Source organism: Peromyscus maniculatus, chromosome 15 (genome assembly GCF_049852395.1).
Source record: "Peromyscus maniculatus bairdii isolate BWxNUB_F1_BW_parent chromosome 15, HU_Pman_BW_mat_3.1, whole genome shotgun sequence".
Taxonomy (NCBI): domain Eukaryota; kingdom Metazoa; phylum Chordata; class Mammalia; order Rodentia; family Cricetidae; genus Peromyscus; species Peromyscus maniculatus.
In genome coordinates, this window is record NC_134866.1 from 75,603,106 (window position 1) to 75,617,594 (window position 14,489).

Consider the following 14,489-nt stretch of genomic DNA (forward strand, 5'->3'; position numbering starts at 1 on the left):
CTTATGAGTGAGTACATACCCCATGTTTGTCCTTCTGAGTCTGGATTACCTCACTCCGGATGATATTTTCTAGTTCCATCCATTTGCCTGCAAATTTCATTATGCCATTGTTTTTTACTGCTGAATGGTACTCTCTTGCGTATATGTGCCACATTTTCTTTATCCATTCTTTGGTTGAGGGGCATCTAGGTTGTTTCCAGGTTCTGGCTATTAAGAATAAAGCTGCTATGAACATAGTTGAGCATGTGTGCTTGTGGTATGATTGAGCATTCCTTTGGTATATGCCCAAGAGTGGTATTGCTAGGTCTTGAAGTAGATTGATTCCCAATTTTCTGAGAAACCACCATACTGATTTCCAAAGTGGCTGTACAAGTTTGCACTCCACGAACAGTGGAGCAGTATTCTGCTTGCTCCACATCCTCTCCAACAAAAACTGTTTTCAGTGTTTTTGAACATAGCCATTCTGACAGGTGTAAAATGGTATCTCAGAGTTGTTTTGATTTGCATTTCCATGATGACTAAGGATGTTGAGCAATTCCTTAAATATCTTTTGGCCATTTGAGATTCTTCTGTTTAGCTCTGTAGCCCATTTTTAAATTGGATTGTTTGTTATTTTGATGTCTAGTTTCTTGAGTTCTTTATATATTTTGGAGATCAGCCCTCTGTCAGATGTGGGGTTGGTGAAGATCTTTTCCCATTCTGTAAGCTGTTGTTTTGTCTTATTGACCATATCCTTTTCCTTAAAAAAGCTTCTCAGTTTCAGGAGGTCCCATTTATTAATTGTTGCTTTCAGTGTCTGTGCTACTGGTGTTATATTTAGGAAGTGATCTCCTACGCCAATGCATTCAAGACTACTTCCTACTTTCTCTTCTATCAAGTTCAGTGTAACTGGCTTTATGTTCAGGTCTTTGATCCACTTGGACTTGAGTTTTGTGCATAGAGATAGATATGGATCTATTTGCAGTCTTCTACATGTTGACATCCAGTCATGCCAGCACCATTGGTTGAAAATGCTTCCTTTTTTCCATTGTACAGTTTTGGTTTCTTTGTCAAAAACCAGGTGTTCATAGGTATATGGATTAATGTCAGGATCTTCAGTTAGATTCCATTGGTCCACATGTCGGTTTTTATGCCAATACGAAGCTGTTTTTATTACTGTAGCTCTGTAGTAGAGCTTGAAGTCAGGGATCATGATGCCTCCAGAGGTTGCTTTATTGTACAAGATTCTTTTAGCTGTCCTGGGTTTTTTGATTTTCCATACAAAGTTGAGTATTGTTCTTTCCAGATCTGTGAAGAATTGTGTTGGGATTTGGATGGGGATTGCATTGAATCTGTAGATTGCTTTTGATAAGATTGCCATTTTTGCTATGTTAATCCTGCCTATGCATGAGCATGGGAGATCTTTCCATTTTCTGATACCTTCTTTAATTTCTTTCTTCAGAGACTTAAAACTTCTTGTCATACAGGTCTTTCACTTGTTCGAGTTATCCCAAGGTATTTTATATTATGTTTCTCTGATTTCTTTCTCAGCCCATTTATCGTTTGTATATAGGAGGGCTACTGATATTTTTTGAGTTAATCTTGTATCCTGCCACATTACTGAAGTCGTTTATCAGCTGTAGGAGTTCTCTGGTAGAACTTTTTTGGTCACTTATATATACTATATCGTTTGCAAATAGTGAAAGTCTGGACTTTTTCCTTTCCAATTTGTATTCTTTTGATCTCCATTTCTTGTCTTACTGCTCTAGCTAGAAATTCAAGTACTGTGTTAAATAGATATGGAGAGAGTGGACAACCTTGTCTTGTTGCTGATTTTAGTGGAATCACTTTGAGTTTTTCTCCATTTAATTTGATACTGGCTGTCAGCTTGCTGTATGTTGCCTTTATTATGTATGTTCCTTGTATTCCTGATCTCTCTAGTACCTTTATGAAGGGGTATTGGATTTTGTCAAAGGTTTTTTCAGCATCTAATGAGAAGATCATGTGGGTTTTTTTCTTTCTGTTTGTTTATATGGTGTATTATATTGACAGATTTTCGTATGTTGAACCATCCTTGAGTCTCTTGGATGAAGCCTACTTGGTCATGGTGGATAAGCTTTTTTATGTGTTCTTGGATACAGTTTGCCAGTATTTTATTGAGTGTTTTTGCATCAATGTTCATGAGGGAGATTGGTCTGTAATTTTCTTTCTTTGTTGCATCTTTGTGTGGATTGCATATCAGGATAACTGTAGCCTCATAAAAAGAGTTTGATAATGTTCCTTCTGTTTCTATTTTGTGGAATAATTTGAAGAGTATTGGTATTAACTCTTCTTTGAAAATCTGGTAGAATTCTGCATTGAAACCATCTGGTCCTGGGCTTTTTTTGGTTGGGAGACTTTTAATCATTGTTTTTATTTCCTTAGGGGTTATTGGTCTATTTAAATTGTTTATCTGGCCTTGGTTTAACTTTGGTATGTGATACCCATCCAGAAAATTGTCCATTTCTTTTAGATTTTCCAATTAGAGTACAGGTTTTTGAAGTATGACCTGATGATTCTCTGGATTTCCTCATTGTCTGTTGTTATGTCTATCTTTTCATTTCTGATTTAGTTAATTTGGATGTTCTCTGTCTGTTTTTTGGTTAGTTTGTCTAGGGGCTTGTCTATTTTGTTGATTTTCTTAAAGAATCAACTCTTTGTTTCATTGATTCTTTATAGTTTTCTCTTTGTTTCTATTTTACTGATTTCAGCAGTCAATTTGATTTTTTTCCTGGCATCTATTCCTCCTGGATGAGTTTGTTTCTTTTTCTTCTAAGCTTTCAGGTGTGCTAGTAAGTCACTAGTGTGAGATTCCTCCACCTTCTTTACATGAGCATTTAGTGCTATGAATTTTCCTCTTAGCACTGCTTTCATGGTGCCCCATAAGTTTGGGTATGCTGTACATTCATTTTCATTGAATTCTAAGAAGTCTTTAATTTGTTTCTTTATTTCTTCCTTGACCCATTGGTGATTTTGTTCAGTATTATTCAGTTTCCATGAGATTGTAGGTTTTCTGTAATTTTTGTTGTTATTGAAATCTAGCTTTAAGCCATGGTGGTCCATAGAATACAGGAGGTTATTCCAACTTTTTTGTATCTGTTGAGATTTGCTTTGTGACTGAGTATGTGCTCAATTTTAGGGAAGGTCCCAAGGGGTGCTGAGAAGAAGGTATATTCCTTTTTGTTAGAGTGGAATGTTTTGTAGATATCTATTAAGTCCATTTGAGTCATAATGTCTGTTAGTTCCCTCATTCTCTGTTAAGTTTCTTTCTGGAAGACCTGTCCATTGGTGAGAGTGTGGTGTTGAAGTCTCCCACTATTAGTGTGCGGGGTTTTGATGTGTGGTTTAAGCTTTAGTAATGTTTCTTTTACAAATGTAGGTGCTCTTGTATTTGGGACATAAATGATCAGAATTAAGTCTTCATCTTGGTGGATTTTTCCTGTGAAGAATATGTAATGTCTTTCCTGATCTCTTTCAGTTGATTTTAGTTTGAAGTCTATTTTGTTAGATATTAAGACAGCTACACTAGCTTGCTTCTTGAGTCCATTTGATTGAAAAGTCTTTTCCCAGCCGTTTACTCTGAGGCAGTGTTTGTCTTTGAAGTTGAGGTGTGTTTCTTGTATGCAGCAAAAGGATGGGTTCTGTTTTTGTATCTATTCTGTTAACCTGTATCTTTTTATAGGTGAATCAAGTCCATTGATATTAAGGGATCTTAATGACCAATGATTGTTAATTCCTGTTATTTTTTGTTGGTAGTGTCGTGTGTCTCTCTTCTTTGTGGGATTATCTATTGACTGTGTTTTCGTGGGTGCATCTAGCTTCCTTAGGTTGTATTTTTCTACTAGTGCTTTCTATAGGGCTGGATTTGTGGATAGGTATTGTTTAAGTTTGGTTTTATCTTGGAATATTTTGTTTACACTGTCTGTGGTGATTGAGAGTTTTACTGGGTATAATAGTTTGGGTTGGTCTCAATGGTTTCTTAATATCTGCATAACATCTGTCCAGGACCTTCTGGCTTTCAGAATCTCCATTGAGAAATCAGGTTTTATTCTGATGGGTCTGCCTTTGTATGTTACTTGGTTTTTCCTTTGCAGCTCTTAATATTTTTTTCTTTATTCTATATGTTTAGTTGATTATTATATGGCAAGGGGACTTTTTTTTTTATCTAGTCTATTTGGTGTTCTGTAAGCCTCTTGTATCTTTATAGGTATTTCCTTCTTTAGGTTGGGAAAGTTTTCTTCTATGATTTTGTTGAATATATTTTCTGTGTCTTTGATCTGGTATTCTTCTTTTTCTTCTATTCCTATTATTCTTAGGTTTGGTCTTTTCATGGTATTTCAGATTTCCTGGACATTTTGTATTATGACTTTGTTGGCTTTAGTGTTTTCTTTGACTGACAAATCTATTTCCTCTATCGTATCTTCAATACCAGAGATTCTGTCTTCCATCTCTTGCATTCTTTGATTATGCTTGCATCTGTACTTCCTGTTGGTTTACTCAGATTTTCCATTGCCAGCATTCCCTCAGTTTGTGTCTTCTTTATTGTCTCTATTTCATTTTTCAAATCTTGAACTGTTTCCTTCACCTGTTTAATTGCTTTTTCTTGGTTTTCTTTTAGGAATTTGTTGATTTCTTCCAATTTTTTGTTTGTCTTTTCTTCAATTTCTTTAGGAGAATTTTTCGTTTACTTTTTTAAAGGCCTCTATCATCTTCTTAAAGTCATTTTTAAGGTCGTTTTCTTCTGCTTCTTCAGCGTTGGAATGTTCAGGTCTTGCTGATGTAGAACCACTAGGTTCTGGTGGTACCATATTGGTCTTTATGATGTTGATTGTATTTTTGCACTGGTGTCTTCTCATCTCTTCCTCTACTTGGTGCATGCGATATCTACGTCTGAGTGAGCTTCTCTTGGTCTGATGGGCACTCTTGGTCCAATTGGAGCTCTTGGTCTAATCAGAGCTCTTTGTTTAATCAGAGCTCTTAGTCCAATTGATGCTGGTTGAATCTGTGTCTTGGAGGGTGGATTGGTTTGGGAGGTCGGTGGGCTTGTAGGTTACAGGATCTGGTGGGAGATGGTGGTAGTCTTGCCTGCCTGCAGGAGTCCTGGCTGCTGGCCTGAAACTGGGGCTGCAATAGATGGTGGTGTGAGGGCTCAGGGTTGTGTCCCTGGGCCCAAAGCCTAGAGGCTAGAGTGATTGGCTAAAAGAACCAAGACTCACCTCTTAGTCCAGTGGTGCTGGCTTACTCTCCTATCTGCAATTTTTACTGACTTTTCATTGGAACTACCAGCCTCTTGAAGTAAAACCTGCCTACATGGTCTAAGCCAGCTGCTGCCGACTGAGCACCCAGGGTGTTCACTGTTATTTACTACACGGCACAATGTTATTTATTAAGCAGTGCTCTTTACCATGCGAGAGAAGCCATGAGGCACAACAAAACCCACTATAAGAGTTTATTAAGGGAATAGAGAGGGTGTGTGCATAGGCCTGTGGAATGACCATGCAGGAAGAGAGAGAAGGGATAGGTGGAAGCTACTTTTATAGGTTTGCCTCTCCCCGCACATGTGCATAATGGCTTATGTAGCTACAACATATATGTGCATAGATTATCTGATCATGCTGTGTGCAAATTACATGATCACAGAGCATACGGATTACAAAGGCCCTAGGATGACTAAGCATCTTGCCTGGCTACTGGACGGAGCATACGTGGTCATGTAGCTGGGGGGTGGGGAGTGGCTAGGAATTATAATATTCACCTACTCTGCTCTGCTTCATCTGCTGCTGCCAACTACACACAGCTGCTCGCCAACATAAAGTTTGATAATGTATCACTTTAGCAGATTTGTAATGATAATAATTCTGCAGAGAAAAAGAGTTATTTTGGCTCATAGATTTGGAGGATCTACTCAATGGAAGATTGGACCTGTGATGAGGTACTACATAATGGCAGGAGCACCTGGTGAAACAGGTCTGCTTATGTCGTGGGCAGGAAGTATAAGAGAGGCTCCCACTGTCCCTTTGAGGACATGCCTCCAGTGACCTGACTACCTCTTAGTAGACCCAACCTCTTACAAGCTCTGCCATCTCCTAGTAATTAAGGAACTAAACCTTTGCCTCATGGAACTATGGGAGCATGCAGATAGATAATATAGCCAATAGTAAATAATTCTAGATTTCAATAATTCTTTGCTCAGAATTTTTAAGAAAATCTGTCATCTTTTATGAGCATTTTTCTAAGATTTTAATCAATATATATCATGAGCTTTAGTTTACTACAAATATTTTAAAACAAACACATCTTTACATTTTTTTATTTAGATAACATTACAATAAGGCTAATGGATAAAATACTCTTTGATACTATAATATTCCCACTTCTAATATTGACTAGATTTATCATAGTCTTTCCCCCACCCCACCTCCTTTTCTTTGAAACAAAGTGTCTCTGTGTAGCCCTTGCTGTCTTGGAACTCACTCTGTAGATCAGGCTGGCCATGAACTCAGATGCACCTGCGTCTCCCTCTCAGGTGCTGGGATTAAAGGTGTGCACCTTTGTTCTTTCTCTCATTTTAGGAAAAAGGAAGATAAATAAATTGTGTCTTAATAGTATAAACCGGAGAAACATTTTTGGAGAGAATTTACTGTATCAAGCTGCTCTCCATAATGATGTTGATCTGGTTCGCTGTTGCATAGAAAATGGTGGAAATGTCCATCAGCCAAGTTATGCTGGTAAGTCATGGTTACCACCCACAGTTTTCTAGGGAGCCGTTTGTAGTCTTAGCTGAATTGCCCAGGTGAGAGCATGACAAAGTGAGCCAAAGACAGTATGCTCTCCAGTAATTTTCTGGCTCTCCATTATTTCCCAAGGAAGAGAATTAGGTGGGTGGTGTAAGAACATTACATTTCTCATTAAAGATGTCAGGTAGGTCGTGTGCAGTGACATTATATAGAAGGAAAGATGGTTCCTGGTGTTAGCTTTGCAATATGAGGCCTAACCTTGAATAGAGGTAAGATGATATCAAAACTGGAAATAACTAATGTTAACTCAATCACAAGGGAAAATTCATAGTAATGGCAGGGATACAGAAGGAGTAATGACCAGGGAAATAAGCAGAATAGAATATAAGGTTGAATCTGGATAGGTTGCTCAGAAAGGAAACAGTCTTTCCCTGTGGCTGGCTCTGCAATACTTCCTTCTGGGGAGAATCTTACATGTTTTCTAGATAGGACTGACTGTAAAGACACTTGTGTGTTAGTGCACTGAATAGCAGTAGGCCAGTCTGGGGGTGCTTTGGAGTATCTATACTTTTCCTTTTGTTTCTACATTGTCTATGTATTAAACTTGTGTAAAATCTGTGGTGCATAAATGATGGCATAGTCCAACCCCTGCTCGAGCAGGTGCCCCTCCAATACTTAGAATAGTAGGGTTTGCAATGTAGTCAATATGACAAGACTTTACAAATTATTTATTTTTAATTACATTTATTGATTGATTTAGTGTGTGTATGTATGCGCACAGGTGTGCATGCACACTTGTAGCAGCCCATGTGTGGACATGAGAGGAAAATGTGTGGAAGCCAGTTCTCTCCTTCTACTATGGGATCCCAGGATTGAACTCAGATCATCAAGGTTAGCAGCAAGCACCTTTACCTCCTGAACCATTTCTCCAGCCCTTAAATCTTACACTCAGATTAATAAACAAGATTCCATAAACCTTACTCATATGCTTGCAAGAGCATTTACTCTTTAAAATTGTTTTTAATTAATTAATTAATTAATTTTTCCCCAGCCTGATCAGAGTTTCCCCTTCCTCCTCTTCTCCCAATCTCTCCCCTCATCCTCCCCCCATTATCTTTCTCCTTTCTCTTCAGCAAAGGGTAAGCCTCTCATGTATATCAGCCAGCCATAGCATATCAAGTTACAGTAAAACTAGGCACCTCTTCTCCTATTAAGGCTGGAGGAGGCAACCCAGTAGGAGGAGTAGGGACCCAAAAGCAGGTAACAGAGTCAGAGACAGCCCCTGATCCCACTGTTAAGAGTCCCACAAGAAGACCAAGCTACACAACTGTAACACATGTGCAGAGGGCCCAGGTCAGTCACATGCAAGTTCTCTGGTTGGCAGTTCAGTCTCTGGAGCCACTATGAGCCTAGGTTAGTTGATTCCTTGGGTTTTCTTGTGGTGTCCTGGCCCCTCTGACTCCCATAATCCTTCCTCCCCTCTTCCACAGGATTCCCTGAGGCCCACCTAATGTTTGACTGTGGGTCTCTGCATCTGCTTCCATTAGTTGCTGGGTGAAGCCTCTGATGACAGACTAGGCGCCAATCTATAAATATAACAGAATATTATTATTGTTTTGTCCAATGTCATGCTGTTTTTAAATTGGGAAAGGTAATGCAACTAGCAGTTCTTTTATTATTGAGGATTGTTTTAGCTATCTTGTTTTTTGTGTGTGGATGTGTTCCCACATGAGGCTGACATTGTCCTTTCAAGATCTGTGAAGAATTGTAATGGAATTTGCAATGAATCTGTAGAATGCTTTTGGTAGGATGGGCATTTTTACTATGTTAATCCTACTGATCCATGAGCATGAGAGATCTTTCCATCTTCTGATACCTTCTTTAATTTCTTTCTTCAAAGACTTGAAGTTTTTAATCGTGAAAGTCTTTCATTTGCTTGATTAGAGTTACCCCAATATATTTTCTATTATTTGAGGATATTGTGAAAGGTATTGTTTCCCTGATTTCTTTCTTAGTCTGTTTATCATTTGTATATAGGAGGCCTACTGATATTTGTGAGTTAATTTTGTTTCCAGCACTTTGCAGAAAGTGTTTTCTTTATCAACTGTAGGAGTTCCTTGGGAATTTTTAGGGCAACTTATGTATACTATCATATTATCTGCAAATAAAAATACTTGGATTTCTTTCCTGTTTGTATGCCCTTGATCTCCTTCAGTGTCTTTTTCTCTAGCTAAGACTTCAAGTGCTATATTGAATAGGTATGGAGAGAGTGGACAACCTTGTCTTGTTTCTGATTTTGTTGGAATTGCTTTGAGTTTGTGTTAATGGTTTCTCAGTTGAGTCGAGGATATTTACAGACAGTTGATTGTGAGCCTAGCCTTTAACATCTGAGCCATCTCTCCAGCCCTTGTAAACATTTTTAATGGTCATTTCTGAAATAGAAGATGCCTCTTCAGTCCAGGAGATGGAGGCCAGGAAAGCTGTTAAATATTCTATGATGCTCAGAACAAAAATAAATTTCCTAACCTAAAAATGTCAATGCTTAGATAAGACCTAAAGTATAAATTAAATATAATTTTACTTGAATTTTTTGGACTTTATTAAATCTGTCATCTGATTTATTGAATTTTGTAATTATCAACAGCATACTATTACCTCTAACTGACAAAGAAGATGTTTATATAAAGACATGGTATATGGTTTTTATATAAATATAAATAGTTGTTTGTATAAATAAGTGGGAAATATGCCTTTTAACTCACAAATATGTGTCTGCTGGCTGAGACACTTCATGGTTATACCTTGAATTAGAAATAAAGCCTTTTCCATCTTCGCTGCCTGTAACCAGTATTCTCAGCTTGAGAACTGACCTGGAAGGGTTTTAAGAATCCTTTAAAATACTTACTTTCCTGGGTTGGAGTGGTGACTCAACAGTGAGGCTCTTACACAGGACCCAAATTCAGTTTCAGCACCTCCATCAGGCAGCTCACAACCACCTGGAACTTTAGGTCCAGGGATATATAGTACCTTTGATCTCCATGGGTACTGCATTGATATGTACATTCCCACATAGAGACATATGTACACACATAACTAAAGATAAAAATAAAAAATAAATATTTATTATCGCCTGTTTATAATTTACTGTAGCAGGGTTGAGGGTTAAAAATTAAATTTTTCCCTTATTTATTTTATTTTATTTTATTTTATAAAGACAAGGTTACTTGTTATATAGCAAAGGCTGACTGGACTTTATATTCTCCTGTCCTCATCTCCCATGTTCAGGGATTACAGGCAAGTAGAACCATGTCTGGCTTTATATAAAACCAGTTCTTAAACCCAGGTCCTTGTGCATGCTAGGCACACAGTATAAACTGAGCTACATTCCCAGTCCTCCTTGAATCCACTAAATAATACAAAATACTCTTATGTTAGGTGAGCTCATGTAATTAGAATACTTTTAAAGAAACTATATAAAATTAGAGTGTTTTAAAGTATTTATTCGTTTTAATTACATGTGTGTATGTATGTGTGTATGTCTGTGTTAAGGGTATGTGCATGTAAATATAAGTGTCCATAGAGACCAGATGAGGGCGTTGGACATCTGGAGTTACAGGTAGTTGTAAGCTATCCATTGAGAGTGCTGGGAACCAAACACAGGTCCTCTGCAAGAATAGTATATGCTATTGACCTCTGAGGCATCTCTCTAGCTCCTAGAATTGGTTTGCTTTTTTAAAAGAGTAAGCATGAAAAAAAAAGAGTAAGCATGAACCATTATACCATTATTAAGATATCAAATAAATGGTGTCTTTGTTGTATAATAGGATGGACAGCACTTCATGAAGCTAGTCTAGAAGGACATTATGAGATAGTGAGTGAACTGTTAAAGGGTGGAGCAGACGTGGATGTCAAAGGAAAGTACCAGATTACTCCCTTACATGATGCTGTGATGAATGGACATTATAAGGTACTTTAATGCTTCTGTTTATAGAATAAACACAGTACTTGTAAATATGGATGATCTCTGTTACCACACAATAGGAAAGCAAGTTTTAGTTCATTTACTAATGAATACTCAGAATTTGTAATAAAATTTACCTTGTAACATTTACCATTAGTCCCAATATAATGGATGCCAGTTTATACTTTTTTGGTGACATTTTATATTTTTTTCATTTGAAATACAGTCTTGATGCTATTATCCAGGCTGGTCTTGAGCTCCTGGGCTCAAGGGAACTTCCTGCCTCAGCCTCCTGAGTAGCTAAGATTACAGGAACATGCCATTTTAACATACTATTTGCATGTAGTCATACAGAACATTTTTTCCTACATAGTATGGTTTTCAGTGTGTACTCTTTTAAAGCCCTTTTCATAAAATGATTTGCACTTTTCAAAGAATGTTTTCTTCCATAAACAGTGATGCTCAGTCCAATAGGAAGCCAATAAACCTCATGGACTCCAGTGGAACATTCAAAATCATCACAGGGCAGGAGAATGTTAGAGTTAACCATAGTTGCCTGCATGGTTATACCACTGTTTAAAATCAAATATCATAGATCCATTCTAGTAAATGAAAATATTAAGCAAGATGATGAATCCAGTATTTATGGTTTATCTTGAGACTTTAGGCACTATATTAGAGGACTGAAGCTTTTCTCCAGATGTCCGTCCTCCTCCTGCTCCTCCTCCTGGTACTCCTCCTGTTCCTCCTCCTCCCCTGCTCCTCCTGTTTGCCCTTCTTATCCTTTTTCTCCTCTTCTCCCTGTTCCCCCTTCCTTTCCTCCTCCCCCTTCTTCCCCTCCTCCTCTTTCTTTTTAGTGCTGTTCATCTAATCTAGGGCCTGGCCCATGCTAGTAAAGCATTTTATCACTGAACTACATCTCACTCCCTGAAGATACTGGACTGTTTATTTCAGTCAGAGTCCTGGGGTATGAAGGGGTTTAATCAACTGACCCTGGTACGATCTTTTCTTCCTGTTTTTAGAACAAATACCAAGCATAGAGAGATTGAAGAGGCTTCTGGGAGTCGTGGGCATACTTATTTATAGTGTGGAAGAATGCTTAAGGAGAATTTAGACAGTTTCGCTTATTTTGATAATGTATTTAATAGTAGTGGTAGGTGGGGACACCACTTGTAGAAAACTGGGAAAAGAGAATTCCACATGGGACATAGTTTAATGGTTGGAAGAATGACTGTATGGCAGTCCCTGCCCTTCACCTTTTTTTCAAAGATGGCCACCAATCAATCTCCTTTCTCCCAACTCAGCCCTTCATAGCAGTTTATCTGATTTCTATTGTTGTAGTTCTACCTTTTTAGAATATCAGAAATACCAGAATATTTTCTGTTGTGTTTCCCTTTTAAAACTTAGCATAATGCTTTTAACATTCATCTGTGATGTGTGATGTTAAGTAGTTCTTTCTCTTAATTCTTGAATAATATTCCACTCCAAGGTCCACTGGATTGTGGGTTTAGCTATTACAAATAAAGCTGCTATCATTGCTCAAAAATAGAAAGACAGAAGGTGAAAATACTTAGGAAAGTTTTAAAGTTAGTCCACAAAGTCTTTAATACTCCTCCCTCAAAAGACAGAGCCTAATTCCCTTCCATGGAATAAAGGATAACATTTTGATGACTTGCTTCTAGTAAATAAGACATGGCAGTATGTGGTTCCTAAGGTTATGTTAAAAGATACTGGAACTTTCTTTTGACCTTTCTCTTGGCTCATTTACTAGAGAAGACTAACTATTATATGATATACACACTCAAGCAGCTGTTTAGAACAGCCCATGTGGCAATGATTATTGCTTCTGCCTTCAACTGGGTTACCGAGACATTTTAGAAAAATATCCTTCAGCCTCAGTCAAGGTTTTGTATGACTATGTACCCAGCCAACAGCCCGACTACATGATAGACTATTGGAAAGAACCATCTACCTAGGCCACTCTGAAATTCCTGACTAGGGAACTGTGAGGTGATGCATGTTGATTGTTATCTTAAGCCACTAAATTTTGAGGTGGTTTTTTTTTTGGTAGCAGCAGTTATCAAATAGACAATCCAAATGTAGGTTTAAATTAGAAGGAACACTCTAGGAAAGTTTGCTTGATTTGCCACCCTTCAAAGTTCCTATCTTAAATAGAAGTATAGCTCAGTGGTAGAACTTTGTTAGCTTTTGTAAGGTCCTGGGTTCAGGCCCCGGGGGATTTGCTCCATGTGGATATTTAGTAAGGCAGACTATCTCTTATCCACAACAAATCTTGTGAAAGTAATGTATTCAGCCCTTGTCCCAACCCAGATTCCACAAGGCTCTCACCTGACTTCCCTTTCTGATCCAGTCATCTTTCTTAGGCTCCTCTCTCTGTCCTCTCGTGTCCTATATCTTATTACTGGACACAAAAGATCTCAGCAGCTGAGTACCATAGTACCATAGTTAGTTACTTCCAAGTCAAAGCACTTTTCCTGAAAGAATAGAGTATATTCTGTGTTTTCTTTTTTGTTTGTTTGTTTTTCTTTTGTTTTGTTTTGTTTTTTTGAGACAGGGTTTCTCTGTGTAGCTTTGCGCCTTTCCTGGAACTCGCTTTGGAGACCAGGCTGGCCTCGAACTCACAGAGATCCGCCTGCCTCTGCCTCCCGAGTGCTGGGATTAAAGGCGTGTGCCACCACCGCCCGGCTATTCTGTGTTTTCTTTCCTGAACAATATGTGAAGATCCAGATGCAAATTCTTTGGCTTCTTCCTATGACTGACTTATATGTAAACTTAGTTTTATCTACTATTGCTTTGTTTTTGTATCTAACATTAAATCCCCATTGTAAAGCAGTTAAAAAAAGACTCATCACATTGCTGATTCTTAGTAGTTTTAAAAGAATCCATTTTTCTCCTACATATGCTTCCTCATTTCCTATTAGAATGTGTCCTCTGTTGTAACTTCCAAGTCTTACACTTTCACTGTAAATTTTGAACTACTTTATTGTATAGACCGAAATGATCCATGTGAGATAGTTATTGACAGTCATGCTGATTAAGCTAATTAAAGGTTTAAGTCCTTTTTATTGATGGCCAGAACAAGAGCAGGCTTGTGCCTCTGAAAAGTCTCTTGGTGCCCAAGCTCAGGGTTGCAGAGTTTTAAAGACAAAACCCACCAAGACCATAGTTCACTTCAAAGTTAGATGAGGGTCAGAGTAACCTTGAACCATTCACTCCTGGCAGAGTACTCATTTTAAACATAACTTGCTGGTTATTTTGGTTAATACATCTGGACCATGGGCAAGGACATAGAAAACTCAAATGTGTTGCCAAGGCTGAGAACTGTGAGTACACAAAATGGAGTCAGAACAAGATGGCATTACCTTGGTCAGTTTAAGACAGCTTGAAATAACACCTTCAGTTGATGACAGCGGTAAGAATGAAGAAGTATTAGCAAAAGCTCGGGGTTGGTGCAAGTTCCTAGTGCCAGTGATGTTACTAGATGGTGTTGGTTTGCTGGAGGAGTGTCTCTGTCCTGTTCTGAGAACTGTTAGCACTGCTGCGGTTACCATCATCTTCGTCACTGACGGGATGTGTGCGCATCTCATGTGCCAGTATTCAAATACAGTTCAGTGTGTCCTTGTGGAGGCGGAACAGAGAGGACCTTGTCTTTTCACTTCAGACTGTTACTGTTGACCCTTAGTTCCTTGTAAATTAAGGTTCCGGGCTGGCTTTTCTTTTAACTGAATTCATGTTCAATAATTACAGGTACT

General features: G+C 38.1%; 1 protein-coding gene across 5 annotated transcripts in view; it reads left to right on the top strand.

The window, feature by feature from the left end:
* The window catches only part of Ankrd31 (ankyrin repeat domain 31), a 165,435-nt gene that overhangs the window by 58,073 nt on the left and 92,873 nt on the right, over positions 1-14,489 (top strand). For 3 of the 5 annotated variants that reach the window (XM_042261661.2, XM_042261660.2, XM_042261665.2), the window contains 2 exons: positions 6,591-6,746; positions 10,580-10,722. In XM_042261661.2, coding sequence (XP_042117595.2) covers positions 6,591-6,746; positions 10,580-10,722 — 299 coding nt within the window. The remainder of the gene's footprint in view (positions 1-6,590; positions 6,747-10,579; positions 10,723-14,489) is intronic. The other 2 variants (XM_042261664.2, XM_042261663.2) reach the window with 1 other exon arrangement.